General features: G+C 49.2%; 1 protein-coding gene across 4 annotated transcripts in view; it reads left to right on the forward strand.

Moving 5' to 3' along the window:
* ZBTB16 (zinc finger and BTB domain containing 16) overlaps window positions 1-18,015 on the forward strand; it is an 87,804-nt gene that overhangs the window by 64,908 nt on the left and 4,881 nt on the right. For 3 of the 4 annotated variants that reach the window (XM_015884108.2, XM_015884106.3, XM_015884107.3), the window contains exon 5: window positions 15,034-15,204. In XM_015884108.2, the coding sequence (XP_015739594.1) occupies window positions 15,034-15,204 (171 nt within the window). Of the gene's footprint in view, window positions 1-1,079; window positions 2,839-15,033; window positions 15,205-18,015 lie in introns of those variants that run through there. The other variant, XM_085526030.1, reaches the window with a different exon arrangement.

The following is an 18,015-nucleotide window of genomic DNA, read 5'->3' on the forward strand; positions in this document are numbered from 1 at the left end:
TCCCACTATAGGGATGCTCCTGTCCCAGGGAGCTGGGAGGAGGCAGATATGGGGGATGCAGCCCCCAGACTCATCAACAGCTCCATCCTCTCCCCAACCCAACACGTGCAGCATCTCCCGGCGTGCTTGTGACTTTCTATTACTGTTTCACGGTACTCTGGAGGGTTTTAACAGAGCTGCTTGATTGGGCTTATGGGGAAAATACCATCAGATAGCATTTTTCTCCATAGATAGAGATAACGTACGGTAGTATTAAGTATGTTTACACATAATTATCCCTCCTGTACTCGGTTGTGTGAACCCAAGTGGAAGAGCAGAGGATGCAGGAGGCATAGGTGTGGGTGCAGATGGGTGAGTGACCCCAGTGAGCTCCGTGCTCTGGGGATGCTGCAGCACCACAGAGATCAGCAGGAGTGCATTGGGGAGCCCCTGTTGGACCATGTGGGGTCAGTGCAGGAGGAGGGCAGCATTACCAGCCCCTGCCCCATGCCCTCTGTGCCCAGCCAGAGCTGTTCTGACTGGGGCTGTCCCCATTTGTTTATTTCATTATTGGTGTTGCATTGGTTACTAGCAAACAAACAAAACAGTTACACTTAAAACCGTGCTGCAGGCTTTGGTGTATGATGCCTGGCTGAGCAAAGCTTTGGCATATCTGCCCTGTAATAGCTCCAATTTCAGATGCAAGTACAGGCAAGGGAACCATCAGCTTTTTGGTTTTTCATTAGGAAAAGAAAACTTCCCTGTGTGTTGGAGTCTGCAGAGCATTGGGCTGCTTCCTTCCTTCAGCATGAGGTGCTGGGGATGGGACATGGCGCTGCATTGGGGTTGTGGGGTGAGTGCGATGTGAGTAAAGGGAATGTGGGCAGGAGCCATTGAGAAGAGAGAGAAACTTGGGGAATGTGGATAGGAGCTTTTGGGAATAGGGACAGGAGCTTTTGGGAGCATGGTTAGGAGCCTTTGGGAATGTGAGCAGGAGCTTTGGGAGCGTGGATGGGAGCCTGTGTGACAGCCAAGCTGTTAGGGAGAGGCATTACCATTTGTCATAATTGAGCTCTCTGACCATGTGTACATCCTTACAGGTGGAAAACCATCCCCATTGCCCCAATGCTGCTCCTATGCTGCTGCTAGAGGCTGAGCATTGCCTCCCCGCACCCAATAACAAGTGAGACAAGAGAGGGTGGAGGAGAGGCCGAGTGGTGGAGTTGGAGAGTGCACAAATTGTGGATTTTTCCACAGTGAAACAAAGTTTTGCTCCTCGTGTGCCAGCAAAGAATGCTTCAGGCATCGCTGCCAAGTCTTGCGATATTTTGGCAGCTCTTGAAGTGCTTCACGGACCTGGAGTCCTATGAACACATCTGAAAGGATCGCAGAGAGAAAAACTGTAAATACGCAAGAAAACATCGGCTCCAAAGCTGTTGTTTTATTACACGGCTGTGATTTTTCTTTTGGAGGTTGGAGTGCTCGGGTATGGCAGTGCTGAGGAGACCTCATGCATGGGGCTGGGCTGGGGATGCCGGCTTTGGTCCAGGTGTGAGCATCACACGACCCCATCTGAGGAACAGATGGGAGCAGAGATGTGGGTGCTCGGTTCTGGAAGTGAACTGCAAGCCCTGAGCATGCCAAATAAATCTGGTTTCCCTCAAAACTCTGCCTTCCTTGCCGAGGTTTTAGCTGCCACATGTGGAGGGTGCGAAGATGCTTTTGGCATCTGATGTGCTCAGGAGATGAAATGGGAGTGATTGCAGGCAGGGAAACCATCTTCTGGCATGAGGTTTGCTGCTTCAATAACACAGGCACCTATGGAAGTGCAGGGGCAATCCTGAAGGTGCTTTCATGGAGGTTTTCATGGAGGGAACGTGCAGATATGGCACAGAAGGACGTGATCTAATGGGCGTTATGGGCTTGGGTTGACAGCTGGATCTGGTGATCTTAATGGTCTTTTCAAACCTTAATGATTCTGTGATTGTATGGCTTAAGGAGGAGGGGAAGATAAGTGCATAGCTGATCAAGTGGACATCCAGCCTCTGTGAAATGGTTGTTATTGAACTGAAAGCTGAGTTGTGGGCTGCATGCTTGTGTTTGGAAAGCTTTAAGGTGATCTGACAAAGGTCTGCTGCACTTCAGTGTGGGTTGGAGGTCCCAACCATGCTCAGTCCTGAGTGTTCCTTGGGGGGAGGGATGTGTTAGCTCAGATGTTTGGGTGTAGGAAAAGATGATCCAGGAAAGGACAAAAAAACATGATTTGAAATAGGATGATCAAAAAAACACTCCTGAGTTTTGGTAAATAAGAAAGATCAGCTTAGTTTCCAAACACTTTCCAAACTAAAAATGGCAGTTACGAGAGCGTAAAGAGGCATCTGTCTTAATCAGATCATGATGAGCTGATATCTTATTAACCCCAAGCTGCTTTTGGCAAGCAACCATGGCTGCAGAGCAGAGGCGCTGCCCTGGGGCTGGGAGCTGCTAGAAGCCAGAGCATCTCTCAGTGCATCTGTAGCAAATGTAGCATTTCAGATAGTTGTATCCCTTTCCAAAAGCTGCAGCACACGAGGGTCCCCCCTTTACCTTTCTGCACCTTCCCCTTGTGTGGGGCTGAGCAGTGCATTTGTCCCCTCTTTGCTTTCTGCGAAGTGATGTGGGGCTTCAAGAGCCCTTCCCAAGTTTGTTTGTAAAAGGGACTTAAAGCTGCAAACAGAGGGAAGGGTGAGCACCAGCATTCAGCTGAAGGTTTTTGCCTTCTCCTGTGTTTCCCTGCTCCTGGCCCAGGAGCTCTATGTGTGGAAGCTGATGTCTTCCAAGAAACTGGGGTTACTTTGCAAACATTTATTTCTACAAAAACAATGACTGTGACAACGAAACTTCCCATCGGAAGCCTTCTTAATTTAGGAGCATAATTCATGATGACAGTTTAACAAACAGGCAGCTCTTGCAGATAAAAACGAGCATGGGGCAGTCACTCCTTTCATGGGGTCCAGAGGCAGCAGCACAGCCCCAGAAGCCCATGGCCATGAGCACAGAGCTGCCTTTGGGCTGCCATGTACCCAAAGGAGTGTCCCCATCATCCACAGCCTGGCAGAGGTGCTGGAGAACGGCGTGTCCCCAGTTCGCCTCCCCGACGTCCTGCTGCAACCCGACCTGCAGGGTTTGCAGCCCAAACACTTTGCTGTGTGTCTTGGCTCCCTCCTAGCAATGCCATGCCTGGCATTCTCACCATGCAAACAAGTCCCACATCTCCTAGAGCTTCCCCAGCCAGCCTAGCATTTGATAAAAGCTGGAGATGTGCATTGTGTTGAATGCAGCAAAGCCAAAATTCTCTTTGTGCTGGAGGCTGCCTGTGCCCCCGCTTCCTTGCAGAGCTCCAGAGCTGATGAAGAAACAGAGAAGTTTGTTTCTTGCTGTTGCCTTGGGGCTATGCTCGGCAGCAGCGGTGTGTCAGATGCCATCAGTTTGGAAGGGACATTCCCTGCTGGATGTTGATAGGAGCTTGCTTTGGAGTAGCAGTATCTTGTGTTAGCTGAGTATATCAGTGTGTAGAGTTGGTGAGGTGCAGTGTAACCCTCTAACACCACTCTCCAAGACCCATTTCTATGACTCAACATAGCGAGTTTTCAGCTGGATGGACCCTTTTGAGTGAATGACAGAATTATAACACCCTGAAATAACCCAGATCTCTCCGAAAGCTCCGTTAGGTTTTAATTGGTGCTACGCACCGATGTGTGTAACTAAGTAAAGGAGCTAAGTAAAATTGGGCACAAACATTGGCACACATTGTAATCCATCCTCACACCCTGGAAGAGGCTCTGCCAATGGAGCGGTCAGGGTTAAAGGAAAGAGGCCTTTTAGCAGAGCACCACGCGCGCCCTGAAAGCCGCGTTGTGCATTTTTAGCTTTGGGAAGGACATCAAAAGGCATTTGGAAAAAAGTAGTGGTTGGTTTGGGACGCAGCTCCTCTAATCCAAATATATCTCAGCAGCACCACGTGACGGTGGCAGGCTGCTGTTACCTGACTTGAACTTGGGATCCTCGTGCTGCTCCGGCTCCATGCAGCACATACAGCTTCCTGTCCTTGTCATGCTTTGCCATCCCCATCTCACCTGGAGTCCAGCAGAGCTGGATGCATCCAGCCCCATTTGGGACCAAGCATCTATGAGGTGCTTCAACATTTTGCATTCTGAATACCAGAATTCACTAGTTGCAAGCCTTGGGTGTTAGTAGCTCTCACTGGAAGGGTGATGTAGGGGTGATGTATTACCCAAGGCTCCTGCAAGCATTTCTGGGTACTGCGGGTTTGCACTGTGCATTGGGAACCCATCCTCAGCTCCCAGCCCGGACCCGTGGAGCCGCTCGGATCCACAGCACAGAGCCTCTTTGTCTGACAGTAATGTTCTGTGACAGTGCTTGAAATCTGAGTCTGAGCACACATTCCTGAAACCGGGAATCGCGCTGCCTTTCAAACCCGCTTCTTTTCTTAACCTTTAAATTAAAGGAAAACAAAAATTCCCTGCCCTTCCAAGAGAATTTATAGTCGGGAGATCGGATCGGACAGGAAGTGCAGTGATGTTGGTGTTGCTGTGATCAGACACATTTGCCTTAAAAATCAACAAATAGAAAGGTAGCAGACCTGTGTGCTCGCATTTAAAATGAGCGCCCAATGGTCTACGTTTAATTTTCCTGTGCAAATACTATTTAAACTGCAATGAGAAAAGCCCTCTTGCTAAGCTACAGAAAAATCTTTCTTGTCCTTTAATTCTAGATGAAGGGGATTAGTGTGAACATATTTAACCTCTGACCCTCAAACAAAAGCATTATCAAATTTAGTTGCCAAGTGGTTCCCCATTTAACTGAACCAGTTCAGTATCTCAGCAATTTTTTTTCTCTCTCTCTCTCTTTTCCTTTAAAGCTTTAAAATCTATTGTTGCCCTCGGAACATTCAGAGGGTTTGCACTGCTCTGCTCAGGCTGGAGATGGTTGTCAGAGCACCGATAAGGGAAACCAACTTGGTGCAGTTGGTGTCAAACTCACCAAGGGTTCAAAAAGAAAAACACAAACGAAACCACCCCAAACAAACAGCGCTTGCGGTGGCCTCTCTAGGTGAGGCCGTTTGCACCTTCGTTTTCCTGCACCCGCCCTGCTGCTGGCGATGCCCCAGCCCTGCTCTAAGGTTTGCTCGCCGCAGCGCCGGTGCTTGTGCCGCACTCCCCCAGAGCAGGAAACAAAAGAGCACTCTCTGCTCTCTTAATCTCAGTTTCCCCATGCATGCAGCTGGGGCACCCACAGCCTGCAGTGCGCTGCTGTGCGCCTCGAGGTGCATTGTGCATCACCTCCTTTTGGGGTGAGCATTTAGCACCACCTTCAATCCATACATGGTTGAGCATGTTGCATTGCCTCCATATGGGGTGAGCATTCCTTGTCCCCTACATTTAGGGCGGGCATTTTGCATCTCCATGTGGCATGAGTGTTTTGTGTTGCCTCCATATTGGTTGAGCATTTTGCATCCTCTCCATTTGGAGTATTTTGCATCACCTCTGTACAGGGTGAGTGTTCTGCATCCCCTCCATTTGGAGTGAGCATTTTGCATCAGTTCCATACAAGGTGAGCATTTTACATTGCCTCCACATTGGTTGGCCATTTTGAATTCTTCTCCATATTGGTTGAGCAGTTTGCATCCCCTCCACTTGGAGTGAGCATTTTGCATTGCCTCTGTATGGGATGAACATTTTGCACCACCTCCATACAGGAGGAGCATCATGCAACCCATCCATTTAAAGTTTTCCATCCCCTCCATACAGGGTGAGGCCACGGTGCTCATGAGTGCTGGCGCTGCCGGATGTGCCGGCGAGGAGCACTGTGGGGCTGCATCAGATAGTGATGAAATGTGTAAAACTAGGTGGCCAGGGTCTCCGGCCTGAGGAAAATATTCCGGCTCCGTGGAGGAATGCAGAGAGGGGCCTCCCTTAAAAAGCTGGTGTCCATTTACAGTGCATCTCTCATAAACTCGGCCACTGGGGTAAGGGCAGGGGGACCAGCCCTCCTGGTATGTGATTGATTATCTGGTATTTATGCCATTGAGGACTTTTCAGCAGTTTAGGGTCAAAGGGTCATCTCATGTGTCTTGCTGCAAATCCGCTTCCTTTTGTACAGTGAGGGCTGGGTGAGCAGACACACAAAAACAGCTTTTTCTTTTCCTTGGGAAAAAGGGGAGGGGGGCGGGCTGGTGTCAATGAATTTTTTTTTCCAGTCTTTTCTGAATAGTGTCCTTTTTAATTCTAAAGAACTTTTAATTAAAAGTAGCAGGAAAGTTCATCTTGACAAGGTTTAACTTACCTTAACAGTTACTTTTGTGTCCCGAGATTCTTGTCCTCCCCACTTAAAAATATATAAAAACATATTAAAGAAAAAAAAAGGGAGGAGATGTTTCTATCTGTTACAGCTTCCCATCTTCTTGAGTTGGCTGAGAGATCTTTTTCATCTCTTCCCTTTTTTTTTTGTTTCCTTTTAAATAATGGCGCTCCTGGAATAATAAACGGACGATAGGAAATGTTGCTTTGTGTGTCTCAGCAGCCCCCTGTGCAGCATCCTAAGGACAATTTTATTTGCTGGTTTGGCAATCAGGGCTGCCCCGTGTTTCCTCGCTGCCCCTCAGTGACAACTCGGACAAATGCAACTTATACCATGGATATGTATGGGGGATGCTCTGTGCTGCAGGGTGGGATGGGAGTGCTGTGTTGGTCCGGGGGTGTCACTGATTTAAGACCCGTTTTGAGCTGAAATGAGGGGAAAAAGAGTTAAGATCTTGGAAATACAGTTTCCAGCTGGAAAATGCTTGAGGTAGAGATTCTCCAGCCAGAAAGACACCAGGGGCCAGCATTTAACTGGTGAGGATTTCATCTCCTCCTTGAGGCTCTTTGTGTAAGGATGGAGACCTCCGAGTGGTTTTGAACGAATTAATTGAACCATCATTCAGCAAGCAATGGGAAAAATGTGTTTTCGGCAGCAAATCAAGTTATTTTTTCAGCTGGTTCCATTTGAAATTCCTTTTGGGGAAGAGAAATGCGGGCAGCCGTAGTGGTGGCGATGAGTAAAGCAGTGAGATGACAGCTTCCCTGGTGATGTGGTGGCAGAAAACACTGTAACAGTGCTCCTTCAATGGGGAAATGCCCACTCCGAGGGTGATGCTGAGCACAGGTGAGTCTGCCTCGATCAAGTGAGGCTTCTTTCCCTGGGAAACATGGGCCAGGAATTGGGCAACCCAAGCGTGTACCAGGGCAAAGTTTCCCCAGGCGTTGGCTGCAGCCATACTTGCCATCTTTCACACCTGGTTTAAGGCTGAAATATCTTTGCTGTCTCTTGCCTGTGTCTAAATTCAGGCACGTTTGTCTCACTGAGCTTTCCCCATTCAGCTGCTGGGCCAGATGGGATTCTACAGCAGCATTTATTTCTCTAGTCAACATGCAAAGAGGTCTTTTGTAACTGCCTCAGTCCCAAATTTGCATTGTTTAGCAGCAGAAGGACTGAAACATCACCATCTCGCGCCTTTCCATCCGGTCTCTGTGGAGCAGATTATATTCCTCTCATTACAGTTCTTTTGCTGACCGTAAGCTAACTGGTACCACAGTGCCTAATGAGTGTGTTCAGTGCTGAAAAGTGGAGGTTGGCTCTTTTGATGCGCTCAGTTTTTGGCCACCTGAATGGCATTGATAGAGACTTGATAAGAAGGGTCTTGGCAGCGAGGCTTTGCAAGGACAAGGAGGCAGTGCTGAGGGCTTGGCATTGGTAAATGTCTTCAAATCACTGTTTGACCTCAGACATCGCATTACGATTGAACACACAGAGCACCGTTGGTGTGAGATCTCCCCGCTGCACTCCCAGCCTCATGCAACAATAGGAACTGGGAAACCTCAGCATCTTTTACTGCGTGGAATCACAGTAAAATGTAATTGTCCCATAAAGAAGCCATTCTTATTTTCATTTCAAAACATAAGCTTTGTGCAGTCCTGGATTTCCTCGGGAGGAAAACCTGTCTTGGCAGTGCCGGCGCTCCAGGTGGATGCGGTACACAGTTGGTGGGCTGTACCCCTCTATGGGCTTTGTGACTTGACTTGGGGAATGCATTGTGCCACAGTCCTCATCTGGAATGAGTGCCCCCTCCCAGATACACACACTGCAGCCAACGCTTTGGGTACAAACCCGCTCACTTCTGGGCAATTTTTCACCTCGAGTCCAGCTGCCGCCGTGATTGACATAAAGCCATTCTATAAATAAAGTCTTTCTCTCGTCTCATAAAGACTTTGTGGTTTAGTTTGCTTTCAAGGTCAAGATCAGACCTTTCTAAATAAACACATATCAAAGGATCATTAGCAAAGCAGCACTGTTAAATTGAGATATTAACTTCTGTCAACTGTGTGTTTCTTTTTTGTTCTGTAACTCATGACTGCAGTAGGTTTTTATTATTTTGGCCCTAGGCGGTAGCATCTGGCTTCTGTAGAGACTGTAAAAATTAAAAAGCAACACAAATCATTGCGAGAGAAAAAGCAGTAAATTCAATGATAAGAATTTAAAATTAAAATGTTTCAGTGCTTTTTATATTCCGCGAAACATGAAACGAATGAGTTCTGTGCCTGTTGCAATAAAGCTACCGCCGCTAATAGTCACTTGATGTTTGGTTGGGTTTTTTTTCCTCCCCGTATAATAATTCTTGGTAGAACGATCGCAGAAAAGTATAATAAAGAGGTAAACTGAGGAGGAGGATGAAAGGCAGCAGGGGAGGGAGAGGTACTGGTCTAGGCCTTCCCAATGGGGAATGAAGGGCTGAGAAGTGGGGATTGTGCTGTGCTAAGGTTGCTCAGCACAGATGTGGGGTGATACTGGACCCCATGGGCATGGGGTGGGAGCCCTGGCACGGTTTCCACGCGGGCTGCTGGCCGTGGCACGCAGCGAGGCGCGGGGCCTTTTGTCTCCCCCAGCCCTGTGAACTTCGCCAGCCAAAAGAGAGGTGAGAAGCGGATCCGGTCATTTTGCCTCACTAAAGGAGAATGAGAGCAAGTGTGAAGATTAGGGACGGAGAGGTCGAGCGAGGAGGGTGTGACTAATGCGCTGGGTCATTCAGATATGGGACCACATTGTTCCCCTGTCCAGATGGCCCTCGGAATAAATCACCTCCGGCGGGCGCGAGCTTCCCGGGCAGCAGCGTTTGTTCGGCGCTCGCCGGCTGCGAGACCAGCACCAACAAAGATGTCACCCACGCGGCCGCTGCCCGCTTTGCTTTTTGTGCCATCCCTCTGCATTTGGGGAAGGAATCCTCTTCTTCCTCCTCTTTAGGTGCTGTCTCCCTCCCAGGTTTCAGGCTCAGCCTGCGGTGCCTGTTTTGCCCAGCTATTTGTGTGCCGACAATCCCTTCTGACTCAGGGATGTTCTGTGATACCATGAAATCCACGATCCGCTCTTAAATATTTGAGCTTCTCCAGGTCTGATAAACCATTGCTGGTTAAAAGAATGTGTGTATGTGCTCATATAAAGCATCATCCCCATCCTCCATGCCAGGGCACCCCTCTATGCCACTCAACCTGTAGGGGAAGCAGGCAGTACAGGAGGCAGCTGCCTGTGCTGCTTTGTAAGAATGAATTTTCTGCAGTCAGTTAAACTTGGGAAGAAAGCTGTAGTATCTCTGAGTAAATAATAATAATCAAACAAATACCCCCTCGAGAGAGTTTCCCCTCCATAAAGATGTTAATTAGCATGAAAGCTCAGTTGTGGAGTCCAGAGGCAGCAGTTGAAACTGGGATGATTTGGCGATTCCAGCACAAAATGAGTCTCGTTTCTCTTTCTGCATGGGTTTTCCCTTCTCTGTCTGTGGGGCAGCCAGGTGGACATCCCATGTTTCCATTTCTAAGGTGGCAATGCCTTTGTTTCCTGCAGAAGGGCTTAGAGGAGGGTGTGATGGGTTTGCCAAGGGCCGGTGCAGCGTCCTACACAGCACACGTATCTGTATGTGTAGTGCATTCTGTATGTAGGAAGTGGTTTCCAGGACAGAGCTGTCATCGTGGGGTTTTTCTGTATGAGCTTTCTTTGGTGCTGCCAACTACTAATGCTGTTTTTCCTTTCATAATCAGGAAAAGGGATACCGAAACTAGGTTAATCTCCTTACACCAGTAGCTCATGTCTGACACTGTGGTGGGGCAAAGCACAATCCCGCTGCACTGCTGCCTTGACCAGCAATGTGCATGTCTGCCTCACCTTCCCCTATTCTCCTACTCCTCATCATCCCAACAGCATGTGCACTGCATGTCCCTGGAGATCCCACTGCCTAAGAACTCTTCAAGTATGTGCTCAAGTCCCTCTGCTCTGATAGCTTTCTGTCCTGTCCTTTGATGCTGTTCTGAGATGCGGTTGATCATTAGGAAATATCTTTGGATGTTAAGAAAAATGGGGATGAGTTGAGGTTGGATTTGGTGATCTTAGAGGTCTTTTCCAACCTTAATGGTTTTATGATCAATTATACACCGCACTTCCCCTGGGACATCTGCTCTTGGCCAACATGAGTCAAAGTCCACTGGGGATGAAGGTTACCCATAGCACCCTGATTCCGAGGCTGATAAAGACTCCCCCTAGCCCTGCTTCCATACAGTCAAACTCCAGCATTCTCTGCATTGTCCAGCAGCTGGTGGCTGTGAAGGAGCCATTGACACAGTGACAAAAAAATTCCAAACATCTCTGAAATCTAATCTTGCAAGACCCAACAATCCCTGGACTCTTGTTTGGCGTACCAGGAATTTTTTTTAGCCTTCCACTTGACTCTTAGCAATTGCAACAACAGGTTGGTGGTATTTTTTTTGCATGCCTCTATTACGTGTACATAGTTTAAGAGATTCAATATGAAGAGTGAGTGAAGACTGAGTTTTGTTGGAGGCACTGAGCGGGTGGGATCTGTGTGTGTGCTGTGTGTTTGTGTACACATGCACCTATATAAATGCATCTTTTAGTTGAGTGGCTCACAGCTGATGCTGATGCTATTGTGCTGATGTTGTTCAATGTAGGATGTATTGGGGCTGGCTGCGGGGATGCTCCACAATCATGGGAGTGGTAGAGGTGTTACCATGAAGGCAGCAGGCAGTGCCTGGCCCTGTTAGCCCTCACTGTATGTTTGCTCCCTAAAGCCCATTGTTGTGCCGGAGCCTTTGATTAAAGGTTTATAATGCTATTACTTATTCTGGTGATGGACAGACAGAGCGGCCAAGCACCAGAAGCAATAAAAACATAATGAGTGTTTCATACCTAGGGTGTATCAGGAAGAGGAGATTTTGCTTCTGCAGTCCTGGTGCCTTCTCCAGGTGCTCAGAAGTGCCCAGAATTCATCAGGTGGGCACCAAAACCCCTGCACCATCCTGCACCCAGGTCCCAGTGCTGGAGCTGCAGGAGCTGGAGGTGAGGGCTGGGATGGAGCGGCCACATCTCTTGCACACGCACACACACGCAGAGGGGAAAACTTGAAGTCAAACGTCTCAAAGTCAGATCCCTTTTTAGTATGAATTTGCTGTATCTCATTCTGAGCACTAATTCCAATTTAATTGCAAGTGGCCTGAAGCCTCTTCAATAGGAGTAACAAATGGTTTGATTTTGTAAACTTCATCAGACTGCATTTTAAATGCGACACACTAGCCCGGCTCGAATGCCAATGAAGCACTGAAGTAGCTCTCTGTTTACTAATTATCCGTTTTTACTTCAAGCCACGCTGGCTGGCTTGTCTGATTAAATCGGATTTGTGGGATAGAGAACAGCTAGCAGAGTTTTCTCTATAGTAAACGAGATTGAAACTATGGACCGCCTGGCTGCACACTGTAAATTATATTTCCTTTTAAAGGGGACGTGTCTCTTTTATTTCTTCGGCGTACCTCCTGCATGTTAAACTTTGTGGTACAGAAATGCACCGGGTGCCTTTTAAAAATAAGAGGAAAAACAAACCTTTATTCCTTGCCATATGCCTACGTGTCTCCGGGCAAATTTCATGTTAATTCCTTCTAGCGTGGAGTCAAGGCGTAGGAGAAGCGTTGTGCTTAATACTATAGAGATTTTAGCATTCCCCACCTGAAGTTTGAAAAGAAGAGTCCCTGAGTGATGGGAAATGCATCTCCCTTGCCTTTATATACATGGGGAAAAGCACTTGTTTGGGAGCCTGGAAAGCGAAGCGTGGATATCCATGCGCACAGCTGCGCTCTCAGGGCTTTTCCTCCCTCGAGCAAGCATCAGTCCTGCAAAAATCACATCTCCCATCACCTGTTATTTAAACCTGCCTCGCGCAGAGCGGGCGGCGCTCTCTTCCAAATAGTTAATGCTGTATCCAGCATCTCATCTACATGGCAGCCTGTCGCTCCTGCCTTGGAAACCCGCAGCACTGCTACACGCAGTATTAATTGTTTACTGCTTCAGGCTGGAGGCAAACAGCACATCGGCTCTTAGAGGAGAAAAAAGGGAAGATGGGAGAAGGTGGCTATTGAATGCGGCGTAATAGGGCTGTGCTTAAACCTCCACTGTTGCTAAGACTTTAATTCCACAAGCTTGACCTATTCTGCCCTCTCTCTTGGTATCTATCTTTGTGCCTAGAGCTTTTTATATTTTAATTTGCTTTTGAATGTCCTACAAAATTAATGGTATACTTTTTGCCATTGTGTGGTGTACAGTACAGGGAAGGCCCCGTGGTGTTCGCTGATAGCCGCGTTTCCCTGGAAATGAATGGTCACCGCACTTTTCTGTTCCATATTCGCCCCTTTTAATTGTTGACAGTAAAAAGCGTTTAAATGCTGCTTAATTTGTAATCATCTTCCCGAAAAAAAGGAGAGAAACCATTAAAACGTCAGTGAAATGAATAAATCCGTCTTCCTCTTTTTGTGCCTACGTGGCGGTGTTTATTTATCGGGGGTGATTTTTCTTTCAATGGCCGAGCATTGAAACGTCCCCATGGCTCCAAAGCCAACGGGGTGCCGTCGTGGGGAGGTGGGGCTTTTCCTGCATCACCCCTTTTTCTCCTTGCCAGCAGGTCCTGCCTTGCCAGCTGTTCTTTCGGAGATGGGTATGGTTGAGTGATGGAGGTGCCCGTGTGCTGTGTGATGGCACAGTGCGTGGTGGCTGCAGAGCTGCATTGCTGTGTCACCAGGCTGCAAACTCCCCGTGTCCCCATCGCAGCACAGTTGGGCACGCAATGGGATGTGTGTCCCCCACCACTCATCTCCATCCCTGTCCCCTTGTCCTTGGCCACCCATCCTCATCCATGTCACCTTATCCTTGGCCACCCATCCCAATCCCAACCCTACAGCCGTGTCCCACTGTACAGCTTAACTCCCCACACAAGGCAGCTCCTCTCCAGCACGGCGGCCCAACATAGCCCAATTTTTCAAGCGGGGGCCAATTAGTTTCACAAATGAGGGCCCTATGGTGCCAGGGAGGATTTGTTCCGGGCCTGCGCACTGGCCCGGCCGCATTGTCCTGCCCCCACCCCCGCAGGATCCCATTGTCCCTGGCCCCAGCGGGGCTGCTCCCGACGGATTGATGGGGGCTGGCGTCCCGCCGGCCGGGGCCCCCATAGCACAGCTGGCCGCGGCACAGGGGCTCGGCCCCACCGACCTCTGACCCGTCCTGCTGTCACCGTGAGAGCGCGGCCGGGCTGCATACCGTGCAGGATTTGCTCTGCACCACCCGCTCGGACGGGCTTTGTGTCTCCTGGGCTCTTGGGAGAGTTTTGTGTGCAGCTGTGAGCGAGCGCGCGCGTCCCCCAGATAAATCCGTGAGGAGGGAGGTAGCAGCATCGCCACCGGGGCCACCTCGCTGCTGTGTGGTTTTATTTCCATTTTGCTCATTTATTTGCACGTTCTCAGTGTCGCTCGCTTGCACGCTGCACAGCTCACCCAGGGGATGGCCAGCATCCCTGCACACAGGGGCATGCACAACCTGCCCATGGAGGAGCATCCTGTTCAGTGGGGTGATGCTGAAAGCAGGGATCCATCAGCAACACTGCAGGTGCCAGGAGCACACAGTGCCCACAGCTCCCCCAGCACCCCCTTGTGTAGTGGCTTTGATCCTCAGCACCCCTCAGTTTAATTTTGGCACTGCAAGGAGCAGCCCTCCCATTCTCCACAGTGTCTTAAAGGTTGTGTGTATTTGCTGCTTACCTTGAACATCTTGCTGTTGCTAATGAATTGCTAATACAATTTTCTAGATAATTTTATTTCCATAGTCCTCCCATTTTAATGTCTCCAAAAAAGCTAGCATTTATTTGCTTAATCTCCCGGTGTAATACAATTTGCACTGACTCATAGGTTCTGAACAATCAGCTATGCATAAACTAAAACAAATTGTTTAATAACACAGAGGTCTTATATTTTTATTGACTGTGTTTAAGTATCTCTATCTTTGTGTTGGTGTTCCCTTTTATATGTACTCTTCTGTTGATGCAGCCAATTTTGTCATTGTGCACGTGGCTCATAGGATTAAGCTTCTGGTGGCATTACCATTGAGGGTCTCAAGCAATGCTGGGGATGTGCATGTGGTCCTTCTGTGTTTAGTCCACTATTACCCAGAGCAGCTTTACATGGTGCTCAGGCATCCAGCTGTCTTTTCTTTGGCATTAGGAGCTCTGTCTCACACAGGTGTATGCAGCCAACCATCAGAACACAGGGAATTACCCAAGCAGGTGCTTTGCATTTGGGTTGAGGGTGTGGAGATACTAGCCTGCAAGGGATTTCCAGCTGTGCCCAATGCAATAAAATCCTCCTGCTCTCTTCTTGCACTTCCCCTCCATGCTGAAGGGCTAGAATTGCTGCGGTCCCACTGCCAGCCCTTCTGCTGCCCCCTAGGAGTGAGGGCTGCGGGTCTCTGCCCTGTGCTGGAGCTCTTCCCATCCAGGGATGCTCTGTGTGTAAGGCTGCTGTCTGTAATGAGAGTTGGTGGCTCTGAGTGGTCACGGGGGCTCACAGTGCCCTTTGTCAGGACCACCCCTGGGAGACCCCCAGGCACTGCCTCACTCCTCTGTCTCCTCTCTTGCAGGTACAGACATGGCTGTCTTCTGCCTGCTCTGCGGCAAGCGCTTCCAGACGCAGACTGCCCTGCAGCAGCACATGGAGGTGCACGCCGGGGTGCGCAGCTACATCTGCAGCGAGTGCAACCGCACCTTCCCCAGCCACACTGCCCTCAAGAGGCACCTGCGCTCCCACACAGGTACAGCCAAGGCCACTGAGAGCAGCCCTGTGCTGTGGGGTGGGGGGTCCCAGTGCTGCCTGTGTCCAAGGTGCACCCATTTGGGTTCCAAGCTCTGTGCAGGGAGAGCTTGGGACTGGCAGCTTGGTGGTACCCAGCAGCTGATGGAGAGCTATGGAGAGAGCTGGAGGAGCTTTCTTTGCTTCCAGGAGGGCTGGGATAAGGTTGTTCCTTGCTAAACTGAACTTTTATTCTTCTCTTTTATTTAATCTTAATAATATTGAGGCAACTGTCATCCACAACTGAGTTTGCTTGGGTTTAAAAAGAAGAAAACAAGGTGGGGGTGGGGGGGAAAGCACTGTGTGTGTAATAAGTTGATCCGGTATAATGTGACATGTGACCTTCTTAGGGGATGTGCCATCTTACCCCACTTCATCAGCTTAAATGCAGTAGATGCACATAATCAGCTGGTACTCGGCTCTAATGGGATTACAGTGACCTGGGCTACGTGTATATGGTATTTACACCGCACGCCCACCAAGGTGCTTTTAGGTTAAACGAGAGCTGGGGTATGAAACCAAGGATTTGACCGTGTTACTCGGTGTCCTTAAACCACCTGCCTGATGGTGGCCCTGTCCTACTGTGCTTTGCTCCTGCTGTGTGTCTCCGTGTGATAACTGCTGTGGGACTGCAGTGTAGGGAGAAGCAGTTCTTAGAGCATAAGACTGCCTCATATTGTGCCAGGGAAGGTTCAGGTTGGATGTTAGGAAACATTTCTTCTCCAAGAGAGTGCTTGGGCACCATCATAGTTGTCTGTTGAGGTGGTGGGGTCACCATCCCTGGAGGGAGCATGGAGATGTGGCACTGAGAAATACAGTGGGGTGGGATGGGGTTGGGGATCTCAGTGTTCTTTTCCAACCTTAATGATTCTCTGGTTGATCATATGTAGGAAAGAGGTGTGAGTGCATCCCATCCAAAACAGAAAGTTCCCTAGTAGATTTAGTACCTGAATATGGTGTGTTTGGGAAAACCAAGCAACACTGTAGGACTTTCCTCCTGCTTTTCTTTTTGCTATGGGAAAATAGCCCTTCAAGCTTCTGATGAGGGATGGCTTCCTGCGGTCCCCATATGCTTATGTCCTCAGGAAGGAGCTGCTTCTCCCCTTGTTCATGGCAATGAGGTTGGATCTGGAGCCTCGCAGCACCCAACATGTGCAGCAGCGTGGCAAGCCTGGGGAGCTGACCCTCGCCCAGCTCAGTGATTAGCAGGATTGTGCTGCTCCACGCAGCAGAAAGCTGGCCTGTAATTTGCAGCCCAGCTATGAATCAGAGTGACTGAAATTGCTTTTTGCAGCGGTGGGGAGGCGGGGATGGTTTGCAGGTGGGTGGAGGGAAATGCTCCTCTCCCATCTTTTCCCACACCAGTTGTGAGGCTCGTGCTCCAGCAGCACTGTGATTGCTGGGGGGAGGCAGATGCAGATTGTTTGCATCTCTTTTTCTTCCTCTTTTTAACCAGTTTCCTGTACACACATGAGCTGGGGCAGCATCATGGAAGGTCTGCATCACCAGTGCCTGTTAGTCCTGCATCCATACTCCCAACCAGGAAACCCAGAATCACACAGTGCTTACGATCCCATTAATGCTGGGTGGAGCAGCTATTCATAGCAAGTAATCCAGTGACCTGGGCTGCAGGCCACTCTGTGTGGGTTCTGCCCCCAGCCCCTGATGGTTTATTAGCTCTTGGCTTTAAAAATAAACCAGGATCCCTCAGAGCTTTATGAGTAGCTAGTTGTGCTCCGTGGTTATTCTTGGAGTGGAAGCACAATGCTGAGTCCACAGAGAGCTCATGATGTGGTGCTCAGCTCTGTGCTGTCCTTGCCTGGCAGCGTCCCAGAGCTGGGAGAGCACAGCAGGAATAGGAGGGTCTTTCTTCATTATAGAGAGGATAAAGGCTGCAGCCCTTGGATGTATCCCAGTTTTGCCAGCCCCCCTTTCTGCTGAGCGGGTCAGAGTATGAGAAAGGAGGGGATGCTGGTGTTGTACAGAAGGGTTACAATGGGGCTTCTCTGCTGCTTATTTATAGTCCAAACCATTGCACTGATTTCCTCAGTGCCAATGGATCCATTGCTCTGCCTCTATGGCACTGGGCACCAGGTAGCAGTGCAGAAGCGGGGTCACAGGTGCTGGAGGGGATCTAATTAGTCCCCTTTGTCCTGAATTTAATGCTAGGCTCATTAAGGGTTCTGCAAAGTTAATCAGTGTGCCACAAATTGGATTTTAATTTTTTTCCCCCCTGGTTCTGCAGCCAGAGCAGTGCTGCTGTGGGGATGTGGGTCCCATTAGCGTCCCCGCATTGGCGCTGTGTATGTATGGAGGGTGTGGGTCTGGCCCTCGAGATGCCGTATTTAAACTCATTTACCACATGATCAGGTTGATAATTAAATTCATGTGGATCCTGTCAAACCAGCTCCTGAGTTTAACACTTCACTTAAAGTACCAGGGTGCTGTAAAGAAGCAGCAGGAGGAAAAAAAAATCACTATTCCCATGGGTGGCTGAGGCTAAACGAAAGAATCCTTCACCTGGCTCCCATCTCCAGGTGTTCCCATAACTATTGAGCAAATGGGAGTGATGAAATGGGCAGCTGGATGTTACTTGATAGGGTGGTTCTGGTTGGAAGGCATCATCCAGTTCCACGGGTCCATTTGGTTTTAGGAATGAGGAGCCCAATGGAAAGTAGAAACAAACCTGCAGCCCGCACAGGGCAGTGTGGTTAAAGATGTGCATGTTGGTTTGGGGGGTGTGTAATGGGGGGGTGTTTGCACCCTATGGGAT

Source organism: Coturnix japonica, chromosome 34 (assembly GCF_054131305.1).
Source record: "Coturnix japonica strain WE chromosome 34, WE-NBRP24, whole genome shotgun sequence".
Classification (NCBI taxonomy): Eukaryota; Metazoa; Chordata; class Aves; order Galliformes; family Phasianidae; genus Coturnix; species Coturnix japonica.